General features: G+C 48.8%; 1 protein-coding gene across 3 annotated transcripts in view; it reads right to left on the bottom strand.

Annotated features, from left to right (window-relative positions):
• Nucleotides 1–20,000, bottom strand: part of nav3 (neuron navigator 3) — a 165,691-nt gene that overhangs the window by 51,092 nt on the left and 94,599 nt on the right. For all 3 annotated transcript variants that reach the window (XM_031583052.2, XM_031583053.2, XM_031583054.2), the window contains exons 10-13: nucleotides 12,118–12,150; nucleotides 11,067–11,175; nucleotides 5,511–5,939; nucleotides 3,931–4,044 (exon numbers count right to left, since the gene is read on the bottom strand). In XM_031583052.2, coding sequence (XP_031438912.1) covers nucleotides 3,931–4,044; nucleotides 5,511–5,939; nucleotides 11,067–11,175; nucleotides 12,118–12,150 — 685 coding nt within the window. The remainder of the gene's footprint in view (nucleotides 1–3,930; nucleotides 4,045–5,510; nucleotides 5,940–11,066; nucleotides 11,176–12,117; nucleotides 12,151–20,000) is intronic.

Raw genomic sequence — 20,000 nt, 5'->3', positions numbered from 1 at the left:
GCAGGCATCACACACAGATGGTTTGCTGACAGCAGTGGTCAGAGAGTGTAAGGGCTGGCTGAGCAGATAGAGAGAGAATACACACACTCACACACACACACACACACACACACACACACACACATAAACGCTGGGGAAAACGCACACAGAGACACACTCACCCTCTCTGTCTCTCTCTTTCTCTCTCACACACAGACACACATATCCATACACACCCCAACACATACACATTCTCTCTCTCTCTCTCTCTCTCTCTCTCTCTCTCTCTCTCTCTCTCTCTCACTCTCTCTCTCACACACACACACACACACACCTGCACACAACAAACACAAACCGACTGCTTTCGGCAAAGCAAACATGGATATTTTCCAAGTAGGTCATTTGCAAGGTTATCTGCCTTTTAGCGATGTTTTTACCCTTCTTTTAGTCTGTACTATCACAAATGCCAAGTCACTCATCTGCATCCCTCCCCTTCCCCCAATACATCACATTTATCTTCAAGGCAGACATAGCCGGGCCTTATTTTATTATTTTTTGGTCTAATCCAATCAACTCTCACATGTCAATGCCAATCAATATGACACGCCAAACTCGTACTGTCAAATCCCACAGCTGTTGATCCCTCTCCGCGGTGAACGCTTGGCGGCAGCCATTGGAGACACAAACAATGTTTGCTGAGACTCCGTTTAAGCGTGTTACGAATGACTTGTTGTCGTCTCCTTTAAGCTCTCTCAGCACACAGCATCTCAATGTGGAGTGCATATTTGATTACTGTTTGTGCTGGCTTCAGCGGGTGCCACAGCAACTGACGCTAAGCAACAGAAATCCGCAGAGAATTTAATCACATAGTAAATATGAACCTAACTTTTTTTTTTTTTCAATTCCAAAAGGCATTTGCTTAGCTATTGTATATCGCTATTTGCTTAGCTATTGTATGCAGCAGAGAAAAACCTCTATGATGCTTTTCAACGTCAACAATCGCCCTTAAAGACAGTCACTCTTTGAGAGCTCTTTCAAGCCAAGGGGTGAACAATGACTCATCAGTTTTTCCTCTCTGTGTATTCATGTGGTTTATGGCTGCAATGCTGTTCAGCACAGCAAAGTGCATTCGCCTATTGTGATGTGTCAGAGGAACATGGGTTATTTTCAATGCCGATGAATTTAGAAGCGAGGCAAAAAAATCAGCGCTCCACAGGAGACTCCTGGCAGACAACTCTCCAGCCATAATGAGTCCCAACGGAGATATTCTGGTTCAAAGCATCTCTCTCTGTATCTCTCTCTCAGTTTTCTCCTTCTCTCTCTCTATATCAGTTATCTCTCTGTCTCTCTGCCTCTCCCTTTCTCTCAGTCTCTCCAGCGTTAATCTTTGGCAGGGTTGGAAATAGTAAAGACGTGCCATGTTTATCCTCTCAATTAGGCCCCGGTAATTGGTCAGGGAGTCGGGAGCTCACCAGGGACTCAAACGTAAACACTCGACTCGAAGGTTTAACATTAAGCTGAAAAAAATAAGTGAAACAAGCTCTGGGAGCCGTATTTCAGTCAGTCAGGGAACATTCCGGGACTACTTCTTCACACTGGACTCCTAAGAGAGCAAACTCCCTTCAGTGATGTGACAGGATGGGGGTGGGGGGGTGGGGTAGGAGAGCTAAGCCAGGCAGGTCGCTGAGACAGTCGTGCTACGCCATGGGCTTAATCTCTGTGGAGTTCTCTAACTCCATAAAGAAAGTTTATGATGGGGAAAAAAAGTGTCCATCTATGAGTGGGTTTGTGGATTTGTGTGTGTTGGAGGGACCAAAAATAAGTGAAAGAGAGAGTGACAGAAAAAGAGAGAGACAGAGAGAGAGAGAGAGAGAGAGAGAGAGAGAGAGAGGAAAAGAGAGAGATGAAATAATGACAGAGTGGAGAGGAGTATTTACTCAGGCAGAAGTGGGTTTATGTGGGTCACACTGCTGGAGCTTGTGCGATGTCATACTGCAGGTGCTTCATGCTGGTGATACTCCATGACACTCTGTTCCCATCACATGCCTATGCGGCAGGTGTAGAGAATCCCAGCATGAAGTCAACAACGCATCTAATGCATCTTCAATCTTCAACGCATCTAATGCATCTTCAATCTTTGTTCATGAACATGATGGCTTGGATATCAATATCCATCCATCCATCCATTAATGATCAAATACTAGGCAGAGAGACTCTGGACCAGGAATTTGATTAGTAAAAGAAACAATGCCATTTTGATGTGTGACTGCCTGGGATCATAGGATGGAGCCGGTGCAACATATGTGACTGATTGACTTGATTGAAGGGGTACAACTGAGGCGAATGGCTGGTCGACTGACTTCATGTTATTAAAAATGAATCAGAGTCCTTCTCCTTTCAATCTCCTTTGGTCGATACACATTTCACACCCTAGAGGTAAACAATGTTTTTTCTGATCTTGCAGGCATTTCTTTCATACCTGACAAGCGCATTCTTTTCAAGCCGTGGAAGACTGATGGTGAGAACGGGACATTATTTCATACGTTCATGTTATGTCATGGTTCATAAACATCAGACAAAATTGAATGTTCCAGACGCCAAGCCAGGACACACACTCCGTTTCCTTCCGATGCTGTACATTGGAAAGTTCACTAAACTGTAAATTTATGGTTTCAGCACCTTCTGTAATTGAAAGTGATGGTGAAGGTAGCCAGCACAGCAGTGAATTCAATTTTTCAGATGTTTCCCCCCAAAAACAGCCAGCGGTTCCGGAAAGCGCTGCTAATTCATTAGCATCTTGTCAGGATGCTTCTCAGTAAAAGGGTCTGTTTTTTCTGGTCAAACTACTTCTCTGCTCATCACTTCCAGCCAACTCCTTCCAGACTATTACTTATCATAAATAACATCATGACAGGAGGCAGTCAGTCGCATCCTTGCCATCAGTCAGATTTATTGTGAATAGAAGCGGCAGAAATCAAAGTTTATTTAAATGATCAATAAAAAAAATAATACTAATATAAATAATTAAGATAAAGAATTTGGTAACACTTAAGCCGAGTATCCATAAAGCATTATAAGCACATTTATAAAGGGTTATACTGTATCCATAATGCCGCATAATGTTTGAAATAAGTATATATAACTACGAATACATAGTAATGACTGCATCCAAAAAGTGTTACAATGTTATAGTATGAGCTCTTAGAGCTTAAAGTATCAGAATGTGTAATAAAGCTTCTTTTACCTCTTTTATGGCACTGATGACATATTTGCCTCATGTCCAATGCTGTCATATGTGACCCCATACAAGTGTGCATAATGATAGCTGTGGAGGGCTTATGCCACAACATCATTACACTTTCTGAGTGATCTACTTTCTGATCTATAAGTAAGTTATATACACTTATGTCAGATGCTATGATGCATTATGAATACTTAATAAACATTTATAAATGTGTTTACAATGCTTTATGGATACTGACTTTAAGTAAAGAATTCTGAACCAAGAATTCTGTCCATTGATTTGAGCCAAACATAATGGTACTACTAGAATGTCCATGCACTTTGATAGATGGCAGTGTATTTATTGGAGTCTAAGGCCCTGTGTCACCTCTTTATGTAGGCTACATAACATCACGTCCTTACTACGACTCAGCGATACATATTGTGTCTAGTGCAATGGGTGTCAGATGGAGATGTCACTTTAATAGATAGCAGTGTATTTATTGAAGTCTAAAGCCCTGTGCCACCTGTTTATGTAGGCTACTTAACATCACGTCCTTACTATGACTCAGCGATACATACTGTGTCTAGTGCAATGGGTGTCAGTGGAGATGCCACTTTAAAACAGGTTGCCCATGGGCAGAGAGGAGACAGGGAAAGGAGTTGTATGCGGAGCGAGTAAAAGGGATTATGAGGAGGAAGAAAGGCAGGTGTGGGAGAGGTGCGTACCTGTCGCCGTCTCCCTCTCTGAGGCCGCGCTGGATGACCTCTCTGGAGGAGGCCAGGTCAGGAGCTCGGCCCACATTCCGGGAGTACAGGTGCAGCCCGCCATCTGTTAGGTAACTGCGGAGGGAAGGACAGAGGGTTACTGGAGAGGTCTGTGTGTGTGTGTGTGTGTGTGTGTGTGTGTGTGTGTGTGTGTGTGTGTGTGTGTGCGTGTGTGCGTCTGTTTCTTTGCAAATGATAATTCATTTCTGTACGATGAAGAGAGAAAGGAAAGGAGGGAGAGTATGTGTGAGAGATCACTATATATATATATATATACAGTATGTGTGTGTGTGTGTGTGTGTGTGTGCGCATCTGGGAAATCTAGTATGATGCAGCTGACATTTACTCAGTTAAGCTCAATATTTATTGAGGGGCAGGAACAAAGACTATGTGGATGCCCACAAACACTCCATTTTGATGTCTGACTGACAGGGATCAAAGGATGGAGCTGATGCAACGTATGTGACTGATTGATTGAAGGGGTACAACTGAGGCGAATGGCTGGCTGACTGACTTCATGTTATTAAAAATAAATGAGTGTCCTTCTCCTTTCAATCTCCTTTGGTCGATACACATATCATCGAGGGGCAGGAACACAGACTATGTGGACACCCACACACACACACACACACACACACACACACACACACACACACACACACACACACACACACACACACACACACACACACACACACACACAATAGCTGACAGACTAGCCCATGTATTAACACACATATATGTACAGATTCACACACACACAAATCTCCTGGACATATTCTCACACATATACACACACACAGAGATACACCCGCAGACACACAAATCTGTCTCTCTCACACACACACACTGCAGCGATGAATCTATGACCCTGAGCAATGCCTCGTTTCTCTCAGATGTGTCCGCAGACAAAGGCTGGCGTGATTAGGACACATTGAGAAATTTCTATGCTCTCTCTCTCTCTCCCTCTCCTAAATGGTCTATGCAGCCATTTTACCTGAAAGCCCCTGATCAATCATAATAGCCAGCTACGCCTCTTGTGTTCTGCAGTCCCTTAATCACCATGGTGAACAAACATGAGTAATACTTTTCTATAGCGCCTGTGCGCCTCGCTGGAGTGAGGAAAAATACCCACGCCACCGACTCAAGCCCTAACTACTGTCCTTTAGATTCACAGGCGCTCATCGCCTGGAGCATTTCAAAGGAAGTTATGGATGTCTTGCGCTTCAAACGAAGTCGAAGGAATTTGAGAGACCATCTGAATTCTGACTTTGATGTGAGACAGGGGGCTACTGTATAGGCAAGACTGACGGGCTCACGGACGAGTTTTCTTTCAACATCTAAAAATATCAGAGCTTAGCGTGTTCGCATGGGGGTGACTCTGACTTGAGATCAGTGCTAGCTGCGAGCTGAGAGCGAAAGAATGCAAGTGAAGAGCGTTTGCGTTGGCGTGTGTTTTAGAACAGCTGATTTTTTACGGCATTAAAGAAAAACAACTACAGTTGGTGGCACCGATGTCTTTCGTGGCGCGCCCCGCTTACCCGCTGGTGATGTCGTCGGGCCGCGTGTTCTTCGCTAGCAGGTCCCCGTCGCTCATGTACCCGGCCACGTCCACCTCGGGCCCAATGCCGTCGGGGGCTCCGCCCTTCTCTCCCGCCTCCCCCGTCCCTCTGGCTCCTCCCCCGGCCCCCGCCCTCCTGAGTGGGCCGCTGTAGACGTACCGCGAGGCGTCGCCACCGTAGCGACCTGCGGCGCCTCCACCGCCGGCCCCTCCGCCACCACCGCCACCACCCCCGGCCCGCGCTGGGGCGTAGGCGCTGGGCATGGACGGGGCGTCGCCCGCCTGCAGCCGCGGGCTCGGCGATTGGCCGAGGCGCCAGGCCATGGGGGAGGAGCGACTGGAGAGGGCGGGGGGGCCGCGCCCATTGATCTCTGTGGTCACCGTGGAATCAAAGGTCGTCTCCAAGGTGCTGCAAGGACAAATCAAGAGGGGAAAAAAACACAAGTTTCAGAAAGGATACTTTTTCCCCCTGTTTGTTTGTTTGTTTGTTTGTTTGTGTCTTTCAGGGAGGACACAGCAAACTTAGCCACTGCCAGAAGAAGGATTTAAGGCCCAGCGAGATCAATACCTGAAGCAGGTGCTGACACGTTGGCTCTTTACCTATGCCTTACACAGCACATACTCAATAGCCCTGCACTCACCAAGGTGAGGGAAAACGCAAAACTTTTCAATCCAAACACAGCACCTGTCACAACAGTAGCCAACCCTACAGCTGTACTTACTCTAGAAACACACTGAATGTGTGTGTGGGTGTGTGTGTGTGTGTGGTTTCTGTAAGTGTGAGCAGTGGACTCTCAAGGACAGCAGAGCAGCTCAGGCAGAATGATTGGTCATCACGGCGTTGGTCATGCCCGACTGCAGATGCTGCTAAGAGCAGTCATGTCTGATTCCCCTCAGTACCAAACCACATGTCTAAACACCATCACTAAAGTGCTCTATCTAAAATGGTGTGTTTATGTGTGTGTGTGTGTGTCTGTGTGTGTATGTGTGACCATTACACAGACGTGTAATGTGTGTGTGTTTGTGTGTCTGTGTCTGTGTGAACATTACACAGAAGCAGAAACCTATAAGAGCTCTCTCTGGTGGAAGGTGTATCGAACTACACTGCATTTCTGAAGACCTCCCAGTTGAGCCACATACGGATGACATACAGGATGACATCAGTTCAAGACATCACTCAACCCTTCCACAGGTCTTACACCTTATACCCTATACCTCACAGTACCCATGTCATCTTTAAACACATAGAGTGGAATGTGATGGAATGTGCCGGAACAAATCCCTCTCTGGGTGGCCTGAGCTCGGGCCGCTGTTGATGTGATCGCGAGAGGCAGCTGACCGCACAGGGTTCGGGCTGAGTGTGTGTTGAGTGTGTGTGTGTGTGTGTGTGTGTGTGTGTGTGTGTGTGTGTGTGTGGGTCTGAAGGTGTGAGCTGACGTCAGGGAAGGCGGACGGGGGGGCTCCAGCAGGCAGCCAGGGCAGGGGGGAGATGGGATGGGAGTGTCATAGCCACCGTCAAAGCCCATCACCATCGATACCCACAACATCCACAGGGATCTTCACACACATGCTCACACACACACACACACACACACACACAACTATACACATACATAGACACGCATACCAACAAAATGCCAAAACGCACAATAGCACCTTGTTCACACACACAGCTCACACCCTGCACATCACACACGGAGCTGCCTCAAACAAAACAAAACAAAAAAAATGCCTAGGGAAGTTTACTATACGCAGCATTACCACAGCATATTTGAGCGTTATCAAACCTGCTGTCTTAATATTAAGCACCACCACAAGGAAGGGAGGGGAGAGCAGATACAGGGAAAGGCAGGGAAGATGAAGATAGATGGAAATAAGTGTGTGTGAGAGAGAGAGAGAGAGAGAGAGAGAGAGAGAGAGAGAGGGAGAGAGAGGGAGGGAGATGATTCAGCACAACTGGAGAACATGTGTTATATTTCTTAGTTAAACACACTCCACTGGCCTTATCTTCCCCATGGCTCCTCCTGGGGCCACACACACACACACACACACACACACACGCACGCACGCACACATAAAGTCCATCGCTTTCAAAGTTGAGCGACTTGAACGAGCATCATTCAGTGCACAGTCTCTAAGTGGAGGAAGGGAGGGAGGGATGGAGGGAGGAAGGGAGGGAGGGAGAGAGGGATAGAGAGTCTGGCTGGGACTAGAGGGACAGAGACAAGAGATCTGGTAGTTTTCCATCCGCTCCACCTCTGTAGTTCTTGCCAGCATTCTTTTGGCAGCACTCTGGACGCAGAGAGGAGCCACGCGATCAAAGGCGTGACGCGCACAGCCAGGCACACGTCTTGGCGTCGGCTTCGGCTGCGGCCACGCCTTGACAGTCCCATCATGCGGTCTCTCTGTCAGAGCGTGTGGCTGATTGCTTTTTTTTTCTGAGGGCTGGCTATTGTGAGCTCCCACAACTAAGGCTCGGCACTGCCCCCGGTGTAAGAAACTGGTACTGCAACCCTTGATGATGAAAGCCATGTGTATTTAGATGATCTATTTTTCAATATGGCAAACATATAAATAATATGTATTTTCACACACCCCTCCATCAATAAGTGGTCGGAGTTAACAATGCAATGAGTGCATGAAGGTGAAGAAGCCGATTAAATCAGATCATTAAATCTGCACAACTCACAGGAACAACTCAAACCTAGAAACTGCATTGTGCGGTTTTTATTTGTTCTACCAGGGAAAGATTTAGCTCAATTATTTGTAAAGGTCAGCTCAAGTTCAAGCTCAAGTCTTCCATGTATCTCTGAGTATGCCTGCACATGTGCTCGCTCCTCTAGACAGGGCTGAGCTTGGAGGCAGATTTCTCTTCCAGATGGTGGCGATATATCTGCGCTATCGATCAGGACGGGGCCTCCCTCCGGGGGGAGTCAGGGCACGTTTATCCAGCTCTGATGTCCCTCCACATGGCAGCTGACAGTTCCGTCACATCCCGTCACATCCCGTCGGCCTCATCCCATTCCTACAGCTGTCTCCTGGCAACTGCAAGGGGCCTCTGGGAAGGTGGAGGACTGCAGCAGTTTTTTGACAGAGAGAGAGAAGGTCGTTCGTTTTTTTTCTTCTTTTCCAGTCTTTTTCTCTATCATTTTCTTCCTTACTTCCTTCCATCTTCCCTTACTTAATATCTTTCCACTCTTCTTCTCTCCTTCTGTCGGTCTCACTGTACGTAGGCGGCCGCGCACCGCAACACCGGTCCAAAAATCAATGACTCAAGATGAACACACAAGCCATTACTTGGCCAGCCACAGACAGCACTGACATTTATGTCAACATTTACAGAAGACGTGTGTCTGTGTTGCTGATTACTAAGACACGAAATAGGGTGGCAACGGAAGTGAGTCGTCGGAAGATGAGACTACTTTTAAACACACACACACACACACACACACACACACACACACTCTCTCTCTCTCTATCTCTCTCTCTCTCTCTCTCTCTAAGTGACAATAACTTTCCATCACAGTGCACAGTGTGAAGTGTGGGAGAGGGTAACCACACTGAATCTAATAGCCTGTGTTTGGCCTGGAGTCAGTACAGATGAATGGCACAGGGCATGGCGGGAGCAGAGCGGCGTGTGTCTGACGGTCTCCGGGGAGATCGACTGGGCTGCAGGATAATGACTGAACTGGGTAATGAGTTCGGGTGCGCACGTGATAGGAGGCATCATAAACAAAAAAAATCACAAATGCGCTAGGACACAGGTAAACACACACACACACACACACACACACACACACACACACACACACACACACACACACACACACACACACACACACACACACACACAGACATTTCAGGGACACACTTCCTCTCACTCGGTTATGAATAATTCCCTCTAGCTCAGACTCTAAATACTATCCAAACAAGCCCAGCCGGGGGGAGAGCTATCAGCCGCAGAATGAGATAGGCCAGCAGGCAATCCCCCGGGGACGGCCCAGGCACCTCAGAGGGGGATTGGAGAGATGGGCACACCTGTCAGTGACCGCTCCATGCCCTTCAGCCCCACAGCTCCAGACACGGGGGGAGGAGAGGTGCTTTTTTTCTTTCTGAATGTCAATCAATATTATTCTTGACTGCCTTTTCCAAAAGTAAAATGCAATGAGTGGAAAAGGGGGAAAAAAATATAGGTGGGTTTGGATCAATAACAATCACTCATGCGGCTGTGTGCTGCTGTGTGGCGTGGGTGACTATGTGGGGGTGGAGTCTGCAGGGGTTAGTGCTGTGCGAGGATGGGTGGCACTCATTTGGCCACAGAGTTCCATCACAACACGGAGGTGAAAGCGAGGGCAAATCCAAACTTGCCCCTGACGGAATTCACCAACTGTTGGCAGGAGACGAGAGAGAGGATGCTCACTGCTATGGCCCCCGGTAATAACAATGATTATGGAGATGAATTGTGATACAGAAATGCGTATAGATATTTCTGATAGGATTATTACAGAAAGGATTTCTGGTATGTACAATACCTGGACCTGTTGGTGACCAGTCAAGAAATACCAATTCCAACAATCTCCCCCAGAGGTGAGAGTGCTGTGGGCCGAGTACGAGATGTGTGGACTGATCTGCCCGTTTCCACGGTGATTAACTCCACGGACGGTTGGAGACGCTCACCCCTAATTACGCCTTCATGGCTACCCCCGTCATTATCACTCTGGGTCCTTTACCCTGATCATCACCATCTGATCGTGGCCTTGCAGGGTCTGCACAGATGTGCCATTTTAACAGGATGGTTGCACCTTCAAGACCCATTGGTTCCACACTACAACCACCCCCCCCCCCACCCCCCCAAACTATATAACTCTAGGTGACTAAATGTAATAGTGGTCCCTTTTCTCTCCCATCCTGCGCCCCTTTGGAATCGATGCGCTGGAGAAAAGGGAAAAATAAAACAATGGTGTTTCATTGATCCGCCAAAAGAGAGACAGGCTTTTCTGTAAGGAGCAGGGAGCAGAAGACAACGCCATCTGTCACGTCTGTCCACTTCCTCAGAACCCTTTTCAATTCCTAGCGGCCACAGAAATTCCAACAGAGACGAGGAGCGGACAGCCTCTCCCGGCGTGAGCGCTGTGGGCCATATGGTCCAGTTTGGTGGAAGGAGCGCCCTACTGTAATGCTATTTAACTTAATCTTCTTCTGACCAGTAAGCATACTATACTAAAACATATCAATTAGTGTGTTTGCAGATGAAATATGGGATTTTGGCAGGTACTTGGAGAGTTACTATACTAATAGTATAGTATATAGTAATACATGACTGTTGAATGAAGGAGTAGTTCAGGAATGCACAGTATGTATGGGTACAGCCTATTTTCTTCCAGTGAATGTAGGCTTGTGGGTAGAGATTTCTGAGACTGAGTTTCAGATACAGCTGAAGGTGTAAAGTATTTTAATATCTCATTACCTGACAGTGACAGTCCCAGTCAGTGACAGGCTCAGATATGGACATCTGGCTCATGGACATCTGGCTTACCTGTGGCTAATCTGTGTCCCCCGTAGACTGGACATGGTGTCCTCCAGATTCTGCCGCAGGTCCGCAATGTTCTTGACTGTCCGCATCCGCCTTGTCTCCGGGTCTTCCCCTGGGGAACCAAGACAGACAGACAGAGAGAGAGAGAGAGAGAAAGAGAAGGCGAGAGAGAGGGAGAGAGAGAGATGGAGAGAGAGAGATGGAAAGAGAGAGGGAGAGAGAGAGAGGGAGAGAGATGGTGAGCTCCCAGACAAGCACAAGCACTCCGAAAAACACACAGGAGCATGCCAGGCGGCATCAGCGTCAAGCGTGGCCCACGTCACGTCACGGCACTGACAGTGTCCAGACAGCCGTGCCACGTGTGTGACGTGAAAACATGCTGCGCCGGGCATTTCAGCTGGGCCTCGCTGTCAACGCCAGTGTGTGTCAGCGGAAAAAAACACACACACACACACACACACAACAACAACAACACCGCTCCTGGACCAGCATCATCTTCAACCCAAAACCCCAGAAAACAGTTGGGACAGTTTCAACAGTCATCAAAATTTTCTGAAATGGTTGAAGTCACAGCAATCTAGTGTGATGACACTACACCAGTGTGGTAACAGGCCATCTGATTTATTTAGGCCATTATTTCTGTTTAACCAATAATACAAAAAAGGACTAAACTCACATACATCCATAACGTTACACTACTGCATCATTTTCCTGTCAAACAAATGTATTTGCGATATAGGGATCATTTAACCTTTTTATTTGATAATGATTTTTTTAGTTTCAGTCGCGACATATCTAAACCTTAACTGTAACCGTAACCTTAACCTGTTATGCGAGGATAAGGATACGTTCTCATTCTGATATCTCCCAGCGCTTTCTGGCTCCGTCCGCAGGAGATCACAAATATGTGTGAGAGCGAGAGGCTCATTAGCATGACAGAGGCAGCAGACGAGGCAGCACGGCCAGATAGCGAGCGAGCTGCCTGTCGGAGCTAATAATCGGCTCTGACGCCGGCCATCATCATCATCACCATCATCATCATCATCATCCTCACCTTTAGCGCCAACTCCGCGGCGGTCAGACGACACTGCGGAACAGGAAATTAATTGGCAGTGTGAAAACACACACTTGCACCCTCACACACAGACACAAACACACACACAGAGACACACACACACACACACACACACACACACACACACACACACACGCATCACGAGTGTGACGGTGGTCACTTGCAGAGGGAGGTCTCATCTAAGTGAAGTGGTGTCGTGCGTGACGAACATCTGTCTTGTGTAATGAAGGAATTATAGAGTGGGGCATTAGCCATGCAGAACTACCCTACGCCTCTTCATTTAACATTCAAATGCTAAACTCGTAGAGACAAAAGGGCATATTAGTGTGTGTGTGTGTGTGTGTGTGTGTGTGTGTGTGTGTGTGTGTGTGTGTGTGTGTGTGTGTGTGTGTGTGTGTGTGTGTGAGTGCAGGCGTGAGTGTGTAAGTCTTTGTGTGTGTGTTTTTCTAGAGAGCTTTATCATGTTCCATGTAAGGGTTAACCCACCATGGTCCAATGCTATGTGATTAAGTGGCACTTCCCATTGTGTTATTCATTACTAGCAGGAGTGCTGTAACACCTACACACACGGACACGCAATAATACATGGGTACACAACAACACACTACCATACATACCCATACACAACCAATGCAGAAGTAAAAAAGAAAAGAAACCTGTCATGAATAATTCAACACGTCCATGCCCTAAGGCATCACTTGGCCTATCACTCACTTACTCACACACACACACACCACACACACCACACACACACACACACACACACCTTATCCACCAGTCAGAGAGGGCAATCTTGCCTTTGGGGGGGCCGTGAACATATCTGACTTAATGACTCCTGTGGTGTGTGTGATCCAGAGCTGGCCATTAGACCCCAGCCCTCCTGCCCTAAATAAAGCCCCCTGTCAAGAGGACCAGAGGAGCTCTAAAGGGAGGATCATTTAACTGGACATGAAGAGAGAGAGAGAGAGAGAGAGAGAGAGAGAGAGAGAGAGAGAGAGAGAGACAGAAAGAGAACTACACACCACACACAAACATGCACAGGCTCAGGCACACACACACACACACACACACACACACACACACACACACACACACACACACACACACACACACACACACACACACACACACACACACACACACACACACACACACACACACACACACACACACACACACACACACACAATCACCACCATGAAATCCACATCCAGACAGCCCTTCTCCCTCATTGTGGTAACCAATTATGTCCCAATTACAATACCACATGATCGGAGCCATGGGCTGGACACACACACACGCCCAGGCTAGTATAAATAGACTTGCTCACCCATGAGTCTTATTAAACGCAACACAAAAACAACTATGCACAACACGGACACACACACACACACACACACACACACACACACACACACACACACACAGAAAGAGAGAAAGAGACAGACAAATAAAACACACAGACAAATGTACACACACACACACGTACGTACGTACACACACACACACACACACACACACACACACACACACACACACACACACACACACACACAGACACAGACACAGACACAGACACAGACACACACACAGACACACACACACACACACACACACACACACACACACACACACAGAAAAAGCACTAGCACAGCTCAATGCTTGGTCTATTTGGCTCAGGCGTGCTGGGCGCCTCAGGCTCTGATATAGTTGCTGCTAATGGAGTGTAGCGCTCACCTGTGCTGTCTGCTCTACACGGCTGCTCCCTGATGAAGTATCTTTCTCGGGTACACGCCAGACCTGTGCCTGCCTTAGCCATCACCCAACCCTCCTTTACCTTCCCTTTCATAGCACACTATCTCAGTTTGGGTAAAAACGGTTCATCGTAGAAAATTGAAAGCTTTTTAGGAGCGGTATGACTCTGACACTTTTTCAATTCTTAGCCACCACCCAACCCTCCCTTCCCTTTCATAGTACACTTCTAAACCTTACACTCTCCCCCAAATAAAGCCACAAAGCATGGGTCACACACACACACACACACACATTGTCTATCAATATCCAGTACATACGCACAGCAAATCGCGTATGAAAGTGACATGCTGCGCTGAGTTGTGTTTGTGCGGATGCTGAGGCTAATTTTTCCTCACGGCAGCCTCTTGGCTCGGGTTAAGAGTCTCTGGAGGCTGATTGCATATTAATGTGTGTGAGTGGGAGCGTATCACTAACCCTGGGCTGGAGAGAGACGGAGGACAGCAGAGGGAGGGGAGGGGACGAGGCTGATTGCACTTGTTGCCGTCGCAGCAGGTAGGTGTGTATGTGTTTGTGTGTGCGTCTGTATGTGGGTGTGGGTGTGTGTGTGTGTATGTGTGCGTGTCTGTGTGTGTGTGTGTGAGTGCCACTTCAGAATGCAATCTGTGCAGGGGGAGGAGGTGAAGAGGCACATTTCAGAGCCACATCCATCATCATCATCATCATCATCATCATCATCATGATGATCATCCTGTTGACGGCGGCGGAGAGCTTCTGCTTTGATTTAAAGCTACAGGTACCCAGAAGCTACCAGAGATGGAGCTCAGTCATGAAAGTCCGGTCTCTCTCTATATCCTGTCGGTATGTCTGTTGCCGTCTGTTTCTGTCTGTTTCTCTCTCTCTTTCTTCCCCCCACGCCCACAGCTCTCTCCTCCCACTCCCACTACCTCTCTCTCTCTTTCTCTCTCTTTCTCTCCTTCTCTCTTTTGCTCTCTCGCTCGGTCAAATACAGCCAAACCTGTTTTTCACCAATGAAAGGCCCAAGCTCTCTCTTCCTTCTAGAACCCTCACCAGACCAGCCCACTCTCTCCCCGTCTCTCTCTAAAACACAGCCCACTCTCTCCCAGTCAGTTCTGACTTTAATGCTGTCTCACTCTCTCTCTCCCTGTCTCTCTCCCTGTCTCTCTCTAAAACACAGCCCACTCTCTCCCAGTCAATTCTGACTCGAATGCTGTCTCACTCTCTCTCTCCCCGTCTCTCTCTAAAACACAGCCCACTCTCTCCCTGTCAATTCTGACTCCAATGCTGTGTCACTCTATAAAACACAGCCAACACTGGCCAAGTTTGAAATGATCCACATTTATCTGGGGCTCTTTTCATCACCGGAGAGCTGGCTCACTAGCACACACCTCAGACACTTTATGAGAGAGAGGACACAAACGTCCTGGCACGAGAGAGGAGACAACACACACACACACACACACACACACACACACACACACACACACACACACACACACACACACACACACACACACTCAACACACACTCACACACACACAGCTCCTTTTATGTACCAAGCACCGATCTCTCCTGCTCACACAGTCAATTCAGTAACACTCACATCAACCAGGCTTTCAACCCTAATGAGCACATGCTAGTTCAAACATCTTACTTATATACTTATACTTATATAACTTATGATTTATAACGAAAGGAGAGAGAAGACCTGGTACGAGACACTGAAGTATTTTTCTTCATGTAAGATCACACTGAGCCCTTGTATAGCGCAGAGTGAGAAACAGCTTGCTCTAGAAGGACGTGGTTAAAGAAAACAGAAAAAAAAAAAAAACACACATCTGGTCCAACAGTGCCTGTGGCAAGCATGCAAGCAGTGCACTTGTAGCTGCGAGTCAACGCATTAAGAGCCGGCCGCAGGAACTGCATGCATGGATCACACAGACGGGGCGGCAAATGAAGACATCGATCACCACCACCCGGCCAGATGACACAGGCGGACCGCGGAGCCAGGGGGGTAAAAGCAACTCGACACACAAACGCGCAGATGGAACAGTCTCCGAGGTGCACGAGTCAATGGCTCAGATAAAGGCCATTAAGGTGATGTGACACATCTGCTTTTGGCTCCCATGCCGCCTCTAATGGACTGTTGAAATGCCTGCACAGATACAGTTCTGCTCCCAGTATTCATCACTAGGCTCTGTATACCAAACAAGGATCCATAGTGGATGTTACATTACGTACAACAGAATCCTCTGGTTCTGAAGGTTTACAACATATACAAGAAGTGTGTCACACTATCACCTCCAGATGAATCACAGACCCTATATTGCAGGTGTGTGTGTGTGTGTGTGGTACTAGTAGTGTGTGTCTGTTTGTGACTGTGCACACATCAGTGTGTGTGTGTATGTGGTGTGTGGTGTGTGTCGAGTCATGGGTCTGCGCGACGGCTAGCTCAGCCCACTTACGGCTCGGGTGGTTTGTCTTCAGGACCTGCTCCAGGTCCCCCAGCATGGTGAGGATGACCTCCTTGTCCAGCTGCGCCCGGTCCTCCCGACCGCACCCCTCCTCCACCTCCCCCCAGAAACCCCCTCCTCCGTCCTGGCCACCCTCCCCCTGAGCGCCCCCTGACGACGTCTCGTCATCCTCCGAGCGATCGCTGGCGCTGCCCTCCTCATCCGTCGCGGCGGGTGGCCTGGAGGTCGGGCGCGTGTTCGCCCGCTGGGGCGATGGCCCTTGCGATGCCCGCTGGGTGTGATGCCCGACCTGCTGCCCCTGGCTTCCCTGGCTTCCCTGGCTTCCCCGCTGGGCAGTCTTGCTCGTGCGCCAGGGCACGGGGATGAGGGAGTGCTCTGAGTGCGAGAGCATCTTGGTGAGGGAGAGCGAGAGCGAGCGCGCCCGCGTGCCCCTGGTGTCCCCCCGCGGCCCCGACGACCCCGACCCCGGCTCCACGCGCCCGGTGCGGTACGGCGAGGACGAGGCGGACACCGAGGAGGAGGAGCGCGGAGGCGGCGGCGGAGGGAGGGGATCGTCCAGCTCGAAGGCGTAGACCCGCTGCTCGCCGTCGCTCAGCAGGGTCAGGTTGCCGAGCGAGCGCTGCTTGCGCAGGTTCAGGTTGTCGGGGGCCGGCCGCTGGGGGCGACGCGGCGGACTGCCGCCCTGGAAGACCGAGAACTCTGCTCCCCTCTTCATCCCTCTGTTTTTTTTCTTTCCTCTCTTTCTTTCTCTTTTTCTCTCAATCCCTCTTCCTCCCTGGGCCCCTATCCACAGCGAACGATCACCCAGCTGTCAGTCTCCGCTACACCTGTGTGCCAAAGTGAGCGCTTGCCCGGGCGCTTTGCCGGAAGGAATTTTAAAATGGGCTCTTAATCCAACAAGGTGCCGCCGGTGGCACCTTCCCGTGCCCGCATTCCTCTGCTGTGTCCGCACGGCACTGCCGATCCCTTTATTCACTCCTTTACTCCCTCTCTCCTCTCTCCTCTTGGATTCCTCCCTCACTCACTCCTCTCGCTCGCGCTCAGCATAGCTCTGTGTGGTGCCGGGTGTGGACGAGTGCGATGTTGGAACGCGCCTCTTCCTCTTACTCATCGCGCACACACACAGACACACACACACGCGCTCTCTCTCTCTCCCTCACTCACTCTCATCTCTCCCTGTCCTCCTCCTCCTCATCTCTCTCTCTCTCTCTCTCTCTCACGCGCGCCGCTCCTCTCTGTTGTCTGGTTAATTAAAGCCTTGGTGTGGTGAGCGCGGCTGAGCGAGGGAGCGAGAGAGAGAGAGAGAGAGAGAGAGAGAGAGAGCGTGTTGGAGCGCAGTGCCACACGCTGGAGCCGGTGCTCAATCCCTCCGCTTCAGGTTCCGCCTGCTTCTCTTAGCATTCAGCCAGCTATTCCATCCTCCCTATGCCTCTCCCTCTGCTCTCTTTCTCTCTCTCTCTCTCTCACTTGCTCTCTCCCTCCTTTTTCTTTTGCTCGCTCTCCATCCCGCTCGCTCTCCCTCTGTCGTGTGCTGTCTCTCTCTCACTCACTCTCTTATTCCTTTCTCTTTCCTTGGCTCTCTCTCTTTCTCTCTCTTATTCTCTTTTTCCCTACACCTTTCTCTTTCCTCTCTCTCTCTCTCTCTCTCTCTCTCTCTCTCTCTCTCTCTCTCTCTTTCTCTGCCCTCTCCCCTGCTGCAGTGATGCTTGTTGCCGTTGTGACTGTAGGCTACCATGGCAGCGCATATCTTTCAGAAAACCAAGGCTGTGTGCCTGGCTCCGCATTAAAACAGGTACAACCCTACAGCATATTTGCACACACCCCGCACCAAGCCTTGAGTGTGTCTGTGTGCGTGTGTGGCACATCTCCTGGAATGTGTGTGTGTTTGTATGTGCATACCTGTGTGTGTATCTAAAATGTGTACGTGTGTGTGTGTGTGTGTGTGTGTGTGTGTGTGTGTGTGTGTATTTAAAATGTGTATGTGTGTGCGCAGTACACGCGCTGGCACAACTGTAAGCTGAAAAGCAACAGCGAGTCTTCAGACACAATACACAATGCCCTGCCTTGTTTGTCACTCTCTCCACATGTTTGTCACTCTCTCCACACGAGTCAAGTTGAATTGGAAGGGACACAACAGCTGTCTAGCCGATCGCTGCACCGCACTCGTGCATAACACAACTGAACCTCAGGTTAATGAGACACTGAGTGGATTCATCATAAACATGATCGGCGGATGTGTCGAGAGATTCAACACTGATTTTGAATTCCCCCCCCCACACACACACACACACACCACCAGACATACACCACCAGACCTATGATTCGGGCAATAGCGCGTCACATGAGCCCAGGCGAGCTGAAGTGGCCAAGCTGTGAGGAAGCCACATGCTGTTCAGCATCACTATCCCCAAACTCTCAGAGGTGATGCATCACTTCATCAAGCACCTCTAGGGGCAGACAAACTGTCGGGGGCTCTTAAAAGGCTCTAAATACCACAGCTCATGATGAAATTAGGAACATAATAAGGTACGGGAATACAGCATATAAAAAAAGAAAAAAATATCGTAATTAAAATTAGTATGTAAATGGGAAATCGGCTGTCCTTTCAATTCCCCTCATCTTTGTCCTTTTTGGAGTTTTTATTGTAATATTGTTATATCCGCACTCCAAAAAAAATATATATAGTGAGGCTAATTTTCACATTTTACCACCCTCAAGTTTTGTGCCTAATTAAGGCTACCTGAAGTGCTGCCATGGGCAGTTGAACTTTGTTTTCAAGTTCCTCTCTCCTCTTAATTATCATCACATTTGCACTGCTGCTGGTCAGCCAAGGACATCTATAAACCCAAAGGGCCGGAGCTGTCTAGCTGCACCTTAAAGCATGTGCTTCACACGTTTCAGCCCAGGGCCTGATTCTGTGTGTGCCGGAACCTCAGTGCTCCTACAGCCTTTGCCAGCTGTGGGCCTGATTCTGTGTGTGCCGGAACCTCAGCGCTCCTACAGCCTTTGCCAGCTGTGGGTCTGGACGGCCAAAAGCCACGGAGGCCACCAGAGTGAGACATCAGCGGCCATCAGGGCTGTGGTGACGGGGAGGGCTCTGTGACCGCAACACCCGCCTTAATTACAACGCCCGGGGTACACACAAAAAAACACCACATTCCGGACATTTCTGTGGGCTGCGGAGGGCCCAATTTACGGCACACAGTAGTCTCTGAAGCCTTTGTTTGGCCTCTGGGAACATCTGTAATCCTGAGCTGGGGTTTTTAGAGTGGTGTTAATTATGGAAAACAAAAAAGCCTGTGGCAGAGGCACAAAGTTTGTGTGTGTGTGTGTGTGTGTGTGTGTGTGTAGGGGAATGGGTGGTGGTGGTGGTGGTGGTGGCTGCACCATGTTTAATTCCAAATCTCTTCAATCATACGCTGTGGCCATATGTCTAGGACTAATGTAATTGGTTATGTGAACAAACAAATGTGGAGTGAGCGAATAAACATTGTATCATTTCCAAGTCAAACACTGCATTTCTTCCTCAGAGCAAAGGGAGCGGATATTTAGCCTTCTCACACAGAGGGAAATAGCTTCCTCTTCGTCTCTCTGATGTGTCACATTGGCATTCCT

Source organism: Clupea harengus, chromosome 16 (assembly GCF_900700415.2).
Source record: "Clupea harengus chromosome 16, Ch_v2.0.2, whole genome shotgun sequence".
Lineage (NCBI taxonomy): Eukaryota > Metazoa > Chordata > Actinopteri > Clupeiformes > Clupeidae > Clupea > Clupea harengus.
This window is presented reverse-complemented; position numbering and strand designations above follow the sequence as displayed.